The sequence below is a fragment of the Physeter macrocephalus genome, chromosome 14 (genome assembly GCF_002837175.3).
Source record: "Physeter macrocephalus isolate SW-GA chromosome 14, ASM283717v5, whole genome shotgun sequence".
NCBI classification, from domain to species: Eukaryota; Metazoa; Chordata; class Mammalia; order Artiodactyla; family Physeteridae; genus Physeter; species Physeter macrocephalus.
Window position 1 is genome coordinate 89,736,245 of NC_041227.1, and position 8,441 is coordinate 89,744,685.

Consider the following 8,441-nt stretch of genomic DNA (forward strand, 5'->3'; position numbering starts at 1 on the left):
GAATGTTAAATTCTTTAAGAGCACAGAACTTGCCTGTCTTGTTTACACAGTATTTCCAGTGCACTAATAGTTCAATAACTATTTATTAAGGAAATAACAAAGGGGGTGCAAGGGTCCCAAACACGAGAGCCCCAAGCCACGGTGTATCTGGAGACCTTCGGACACTCCTTGTAAAGGGCACAATCTGAGACGCGGAAGAGAGCTCTAAATAGTTTATTCCAGGAAGGGGGCGGGCCAGGCGGGTGTCCAGGAGCGACGGACCAGGTCCGTGGAGCCTCAGTGAGGGGCGACCTGCAGAAAAAAAGTGAGGATGCAGTCAGGGAGCAAATAGATTTCCTCGACAGCTCCATCCCACACCGTCCCACCTCCTTCTTCCGACAATCGCCGCAGAAGACACCAATGGACGCGTTCACCAGCTGCACCCCACACAGCAAAATCTCCAGGCACGAGGCGGCCACCAGCAGCGAGAAGAGCGTCACGTTCCAGTAGACCACACCAGGCGGCTCCACGCACAAGCTCCACTGAGTGCGGTTGAGCAGGTAAGAGCCTCTGCGGGCGGGGCAGGGTCACGTGAGAGAAGGAGGCCACGCGGAGCGCCCCGCCCCACGGGACTGCCCGCCCCGCGCAGGCGCCGAGGGGGATATGCAAAGGACTCGTTCGGCCCACGTGGAGGAGGATGTCTCGAAGCCGAGTCCCACCTAGGTTTCTCGGTCCACGTGGGAAAGGCAGGTGGGCAGTAGCAGAGAATGGGGGCGGGGGCGCGAATACAGGCTGAGCCTTACGCGGTCTGTTGGAAGTGGTATGCCCAGGAGCCGTCCATTAAGCATTGTGGTCCAATTCGGAGCCCAGCTCCTGAAACCGAGAGGCAGTAGATGGCACCAAGCATCCCGAACGCCGAGCAGAAGAACGATCGCAGCATCTGGATACAGAGTGCGAGGAGAGGTGAGTTGGGCCGTCCCCGCCCCACTCGTGGGCAAAGCGCGCCTAGCTCCCCCCGCCCTTCGTTACCGAGCTCTAGCCAATTTCCTTAAAAATACATTTCCCGTCAAACTCCAGGGCTTGGAGTTCGGCTAATTCTAAGAGCCAGTGGCCGCGGAGGTTCATGGGGATTGTAGTTCCCTCCGGTCAGGCCCACTGAAGCCTAAGATTTGCGGGTGCGAGGGAGCGGTCAGATGGAGCCTAGGACTCTGCAGAGGAGCTCGTGAAGCTGGGAATTCTGTGGAGGGGTTTAGGTGTGATTATTCGAAGACCGATTCAAAGACCTATGCTGAGTGCCGTCTTAATTTGCATCTTACCCTGCAGCGATTCCCACAGCAGCCTGCACCACAACAGCCTTTGCCCCCTGCCCGGACAGCGGAAATTGCTGGACACAGTACCTGTGGGATCAGAGTCGATGTGATAGCGAGTCACCCAGGTCCCCAACTTGGATCAGTGCTTACCCCGTATTGTGACGAGGTAAGCTTCCTGTGATGCCTTTAGCCATTTGGACTATAGGGAGACCTTATCTCTACTTCTCCTGGAGCACTGTGGGGCTCTGCTTTAAATTTATCTATATTTATGTGCCTACTTATCTCTGTCCAGATTGTAGCCTCCAAGAGGATAGGGTGCAATATCATTATATCCCCCATAAATCTCAGCATATAGTAGGTGCCCAACTGAATGGGAGTCAGGAGGCCTGGATTTAATGCCAACCTTGTGCTCACTTCACACTCCGTGAATTGATTCATCTCTCTGGGTCTCAGTTTTGTCCTCTGTAAAATGGGCTGTTCTCAGGATTTAACAGGTTACCTTGATGTCAAGACTTGCTCAGAGTAAATGGTCAATAACTATAGAGTCCCTCAGCAGCAGGAAGAAATAGTGGTGTTGGAATGCCTGGCGAACCGGGATTATGGTGAAGGGTGGAGGAGCATGTAGGACTCTGACGGGAAGGGTAGGAATCCCCATGATACAGCCCTGATCCTCTTTGTCTTTCTTTCTCCCGTGGCCCTCCTCAGAGAGCCCATCCCCTTCCAGGGCATCAGCTGCTCCCTGTAACAATTGTTGTCTCCTAAATTGATGCCTCCACATTCAGATCCAACTGCCTGAAGGGTATGTTCGTTTGAATGTCTTGGTTTTAGCCTCATACTAATCTCACAATTTGTTCCCCCCAATTCATCTCCCTTTGGCTTTCTTGTCTCCATCAGTGGAAATATCCTGCAGGTCACCTCGGCCTGAAAACTTGAATCCTTCACAGCTAGCCAGACCTCAAGTCTTAGGGACTTTCCTTCAATGGCTCTTGAATCTGTCAGTTCTTTTTTCTTCCCCACAGGCAATCCCCTATCACCTCCCATGAGAAGGATGTGCTCAGCCTCCCTACTAGATTTTTGTATCTCTTGCCCTGTGCCAGCTCACATTCCATTCTACATTGCTACCACCAGATTAAACTTGGCTTTCAACTGGTCTTTTCCCTGATCCAATCCTTTAGGGTCTCCTCAAAGAGTAGCCCATCAAGACTGAACTCCAGGAAGGCGTTCGAGGCGTCTCACTTTTGGCTCCAGCCTTAACTTTGTGGCACCAGACCAGGTTCTTTGCCTGTCTCCCATCTCTGGAATTCCACAGCTGTCTGGATCTGTGCCTCCCTGTCTTCCTTGTCTGGCACACACCAACAAGGCGGCATTTTGATCTTCTCCAAAGGAGGGGCTGAGAGTTTTAGTTCCATTATATCATCCACAGCAACCTTACAGAAACACCTGCAGAGTTGAATGAACTTTCCACCAGACACTCTTCCCTCTTCCATGTCTCGTGGCAGGTCTAGGGCCAATGCTGGCCCCCTTGCTTAGCCTTTCTGGTTACACCACTTGCTCAGAAGCTTCTGGATCCAAAGACACCTGAAATTTGGATTTACCAATTTCAAACGACCTCTCTGTTTGTGTTTTTTTTTTAATATAAATTTATTTATTTATTTTTGGCTGTGTTGGGTCTTTGTTCCTGCGCACAGGGTTTCTCTAGTTGCCACGAGTGGGGGCTACTATTTGTTGAGGTGCGCGGGCTTCTTACTGCGATGGCTTCTCTTGTTGTGGAGCACGAGCTCTAGGTACGTGGGCTTCAGTAGTTGCATCACACGGGCTCAGTAGTTGTGGCTCATGGGCTCTAGAGCACAGGCTCAGTAGTTGTGGTGCACAGGGCTTAGTTGTTCTGCAGTATGTGGGATCTTCCCGGACCAGGGATCGAACCCTGCATTGGCAGGCAGATTCTCAACCACTGCGCCACCAGGGAAGCCCTGTTTGTGATTTTTTAAAAAATATTTACTTATTTATTTGGTTGCACCAGATCTTAGTTGCAGCACACGGGATCTTTAGTTGCGGCATGTGGGATCTTAGTTCCCCGACCAGGGATGGAACCCGGGCTCCCTGCATTGGGAGCATGGAGTCTCAGCCACTGGACCACCAGGGAAGTCCCTGATTTTTACTTTTCTAGCCAAAGTGTTTCCTTTTGTTGTCTGGACTCGTCTGTCTTGCTCCCTGCTGTCTCGTTTCATTGAAAAGAGAAGGGTAATTGAAAAGGCAGGAGGAAGCACTGAGTTTAGCTTTAGTTTAGTTTAGTTTATAGCTCGAGTCTGTTTAATTTTCTCCATCTCCAAGGCCACTGGCCTCATCTAAGCCACTATCATCTTCCCTGGACAACTGTAGTGACCGCAGTCTGGTCTTTCTGCATCCAGTGCTGACCTCCTACCGTTTACTCACCACCCAGCAGCCAGCCATATCCAACGGGATATGGAGCAACTAGAACTCTCATCCTTGCCTGGTGGGAATACAATTGGCATAAGTACTTCAGACAACTCTTTGGTAATATCTGTTAGCACTGAACATTTGCATACCTTAAGAATCAGCAGTTTTACTCCTAAGTATCTATCCAACGGAAATGCAAATGTACATTCACCTAAAGACATTTACAGGAATGTTTATAGAGCATTATGTAGAATAAACCTAAGTTGGAACTATCCAAATGTCCATCAACAGTAGAATGTTTAAATAAATTGTAGTAATACTTACACAATGGAAATAATTGTGTAAATATTAGAAATAATAAACTACAGCACTGTGTAACAATATGGATGAAACTTACAGACATAATGTTGACCTCAAGAAGCCAGAACACAAGTGTCCACTCTGTATGATTCCATTTATATATAAAGTGCTAAACAGACAAAACTAACCTCTGGGATAGAAGTCAGGATAGTGGGGCCCTTGTTGGTGTGGGGTAGGGCCTAGTGGGAGGCATGTCTGGGGTTCTTGTAATGACCCACATCTTGATCTGAGTGCCCAGAACATGGGTGTGTTCCCTTTATAAAAATTCACTGAGCTGTATATTAAGGATCTGGGCATTTGTCTCTATGACTTTTTAAAAAGGTAAAAAGTCCTTCAATAGTTTTCTGTGCACTCATAATAAAATTCAAATTCCTTACTGTGCCTTTCAAGGGTGTAGGTGCTCTGGCCTCTGCTCTCCTCCCATTTTACTTCATCAAACCTCAGCTGCACTGGCGGCCTCTCCAGTCCTGAGATGTGCAGGCCTGTTCCTGCCTTGCAGTTTGTACTCACCTGTCTGCCATGCTGATTCCTTCTTTTTGTCTTTTGGGTCTCAGTTCAGAAGTCACCTCATCAAGGCCTTCCTTGAAAATGCTATGAAAAGTGGCCCCCCACCTTGCCTCAGGAGCTCTTTTTTTTTTTTTTTTTTTTTTTTTTTTGCGGTACGCGGGCCTCTCACTGTTGTGGCCTCTCCCGTTGCGGAGCACAGGCTCCGGACGCGCAGGCTCAGCGGCCATGGCTTACGGGCCCAGCCGCTCCGTGGCATGTGGGATCTTCCCGGACCGGGGCACGAACCCGTATCTCCTGCATCGGCAGGCGGATTCTCAACCACTGCGCCAGCAGGGAAGCCCCGCCTCAGGAGCTCTTTACGACAGCATCCTGCTTTGTTTTCTTGATGGTCCCTACTTTGATCTGAGATCATCTCGCTCGTCTGTTTACTTTGTTCATTCACTATTAATCCGGTGCCTGTTAATCCAGGCCTAGGCGCCTGGCACACAGCAGCCAGTGAAACAGGCAGCCCTTCCTCCTGTGGGGCGTACATTTTTGCTTTCTTGATACTGTGTGTCTCCCCAGCAGAAACACCGGCTTCAGGGAGTGCAGGGCCCTCACCTCTGTCCCTGTGGCATAGCTTTAACTGTGAATACACTTGAGAACCTTCTCCAGGGTGGCTGAGAGCATGGAGGCCGGAGGGCAGCTGGGAATGAGCATGTTGGGGGGGCATCCTTGGGGGTCTCCCCAGAAGCAGGCAAGTGAGATCGTGGGGAGGTGGTGGTGGTTTGGGCTGGAGGAGGGGTGTGATGTGACAGCGGCGGAGAGGGTGGGGCTGGGAGGAGTGTGACGTCTCAGAGAGGGTTGAGGTCGGAGGTATGGCGTGGATTCCAACAGCCATAAATCCATGGGAGAGGGGGAGGGGGAGTAGGAGGAAAGACCTGGATGGGTAAGAGGGGATTGCTGGGTAAAGGAGAAGAGGTGTCCCCATTAGCCAACAGACTTGTGGCCAGTGAAAGAGACAAAGGTGAGGCATCCCCCGGAGAATTTCATCAGTCAGCCATCCTGAGAAGTGGGGAACCGTGCAGGGTAGATCTTTTGTCTTCATGCCATAAAGATGTTAAATTCGCTTGACCTTCCAAAAAGTTCCCCTAGGGACTTCCCTGGCGGTCCAGCGGTTAAGACGGTGGGCACGGTTTCAGTCCCTGGTGGGGGAACCAAGACCCCGCATGCCACGCGGTGCACAAACAAACAAAACAACAAAAAAGTTCCCTGAATGGGGAGGGGGGTGGCGAATGGGGGTTAGGAAGTCCAGCAAGTCTGTGTCTCCCCTTCCCCAACTTCTCCTGACAGATCCTAGTCTCCAGAAGCCACGGGGACCCCTTCTCCACCATACTGACCCGGGTTCTGAGTTTATCCTTAGGGCCCAACGCACAGTGGGCATCCAGAAACCTGGGTGGAGAGTGAAGGGACAGGGAAGTGGGGGAGGTGACACTGAGCTGATAGGTAGAAAGACTGATCTGCGACATCGCTCCCTGGCTCCAGATACTGTCACAGTAAACCACACCCTCACCAAGCCCATTATTATCTTAACCTGATAACCTCCCATGGAACCAGCTGTTCCTTCTGCCTCAGCCCCTGTAGTGAGGGGTTCCCAGCATCTGCTCAGCAGTGGGGATGGCGAGGGGCTGGTAGGACGTACTCCCTACCCAGGAGGGGACAGTTTCGAGCAGTAAGGCTCCTTCCTTCTCATCCCCCTCAGACATTTCAGCTCAGGACCCTGGGGCTGAGAACCTCCCCTACAGAGTGCTCAGTGTTTGGGGGCAGCCTGGACGGGCTCCTGGTCCCCACCAAGCCACTGCCATCCCTTCCTGGGCAGCCATCCTTTTCCCTCACTCCCTCTCCCTGCTGTTCAGGACCCCGGAGAGTGGCGCCCCACCCCCTGGCCCGTGTGCCCTGGCCAGCCCTCTCACCATCAGGCCCCCGCCGATGAAGCCAGCCATGAGCCAGACTTGCAAGCTGAGGCGGTCCTTGGTCCAGGTGGTCTGACCGTTGGGCACTAGCAGGAGAGCGTTGGCCACAATGCAGACCAGGGAGAGGGGGATGAGGGAGAGCCCCACGAAGCGGGCACACTTTCCCGTGCACATGGCGAGGCTCTTGGAAAGGACAGGCAGCAAGTGAAAGTGAGCCCGAGGTTCCCCGGTCCAGAGGGAAAAACAAGCCCGGAGCAAAGGTCGAGGAGGAGGTGTGGTGAAGCTGGCAGTAGCTGCTGATAAGGGACAGAGGCAGGAGACACGGGGCTGCAGCAGAGACACGGGCAGAGGGGAGGATGTGGTGGAGGAGGTGGGGGAGCTTGACACACATTGGAAGTTGCCTGGGCTCAGTGTGTTCTTCCTCTTTTTCTGCACACACCTCTCCACAGAACCTCGGTCGACTCCTTACCTGCTTTGTGACTTAGCCAAGCCCCTTAATGTCTCTGTCTCAGTTGCCTCATCTGTACAAAGGGTATACAGCCAAGGTATGCCCTTGGCTCGAGGGCAGGTGGTGAGGATTAAATGGGTTAGGGAGTTCCCTGGCGGTCCAGTGATTAGGACTCGGCACCCTCACTGCCTGTGGCCTGGGTTTGATCCCTGGTTGGGGAACTAAGATCCTGCAAGCCGCGTGGGGTGGCCCAAAAAAAAAAAAAAAAGGGTCAAGGTGAGGGTGAGAAACATTTTGTAACCGAGGACACACTAAGCCAGTGTATGGTGCCCTATTAGTCCCGTAGGGAGAGTTCCTCCTGGAAAGAAAGTAAAGATGGTGGTGGAGGTTCATTATCCTTTTGTTTCTTCTTGTTAATGTCTGTTTATTGAACCATCTTCCTGTTGAGACTACCACTGAGGTCTCATTGATTAAAGCATCCATCCCCCTGGCCTCTGTGTTTGATTCAGCAATGGCCACGTGATCCAAGCCAGTCCCGTGGGAACCAATTTCTGGTTCTTGTTGTTGGCAATCTGAGGTCAAAGATTTCCTGTTTTTGTTGCGCTGCTGCAGTTGCTGGTGGCATATCGTCACCTGCCTGCTGGAGAGTGAAGAAAATCCAGAAGAAAGACCAGTCAAGAGATGGAGAGAGACTAAGTCCCCCCCCCGCGCCCCTCCCCCAACTTGTGGGGTCTTAGTTCCCTGACCAGGAATTGAAGCTGGGCCCTTGGCAGTGGAAGCGCAGAGTCCTAACCACTGGACCGCTAAGGAATTCACAAGACTAAGTCTTGATGACATCATGTGAACGTGTAGATCCAGCTATGCCTGAAGCCTGATCAGTCCTTGGAAACTTTTGATTGTGTGAACCACTTTGAGTTGTGTTTCTGTCAACTGAAGGGTAAAGAGTCTTTTTTTTTTTTTTTTTTTTTAGCCTCCCTCTGTTTTGAGCTGCACACGACAGCATTTTTTTTTCACATCTTTATTGGAGTATAAATGCTTTACAATGTTGTGTTAGTTTCTGCTGTACAACAAAGTGAATCAGCTCTATGTGTACATATATCCCCATTATCCCCAAATCCTCTCCCTCCCACCCTTCCTATCCCATCCCTCTAGGTTGTCACAAAGCATCGAGTTGATCTTGTGCTATGCAGCAGCTTCCCACTAGCCATTCATTTTACATTTGGTAGTGTATATATGTCAGTGCTACTCTCACTTCATCCCAGCTTCCCCTTCCCCCACCCTGTGCCCTCAAGTCTGTTCTCTACATCAGCGTCTTTTTTCCTGCCCTGCCACTAGGTTCAGCAGTAGTGGTTTTTAAAATTCCATATATATGCGTTAGCATACGGTATTTGTTTTTCTCCTTGTGACTTACTTCACTCTGTATGACAGACTCTAGGTCCATTCACCTCACTACAAATAACTCAATTT

At 51.1% G+C, this 8,441-nt stretch overlaps 1 protein-coding gene across 2 annotated transcripts; it reads right to left on the reverse strand.

Annotated features, from left to right (window-relative positions):
* Positions 1-56: 56 nt before the first annotated feature.
* On the reverse strand, positions 57-6,876 carry TM4SF5 (transmembrane 4 L six family member 5). Of its 2 annotated transcripts, XM_007109165.2 has the most exons (5): positions 6,527-6,876; positions 1,296-1,376; positions 783-919; positions 366-549; positions 57-291 (listed from the first exon to the last, which is right to left on the reverse strand). In XM_007109165.2, exons 1-5 carry the CDS (start codon positions 6,698-6,700, stop codon positions 277-279), a joined length of 591 nt encoding a protein of 196 aa, XP_007109227.1. In that variant the 5' UTR covers positions 6,701-6,876; the 3' UTR covers positions 57-276. The 2 variants fall into 2 exon arrangements, with proteins under 2 accessions (XP_007109227.1, XP_023983361.1); XM_024127593.3 differs by having other exon boundaries at positions 57-549; positions 6,527-6,795.
* Between the last annotated feature and the right edge of the window lie 1,565 nt (positions 6,877-8,441).

Excerpts from the sequence above, each read along its gene's own strand:
- TM4SF5 (XM_024127593.3), bottom strand. The coding sequence starts at position 6,700 with ATGTGCACGGGAAAGTGTGCCCGCTTCGTGGGGCTCTCCCTCATCCCC. Across the intron at positions 1,377-6,526 it reads TCATCGGCGGGGGCCTGATG|GTACTGTGTCCAGCAATTTC; the intron begins GTGAGAGGGCTG and ends CTGATCCCACAG. Across the intron at positions 920-1,295 it reads GCTGTGGGAATCGCTGCAGG|ATGCTGCGATCGTTCTTCTG; the intron begins GTAAGATGCAAA and ends CTCTGTATCCAG.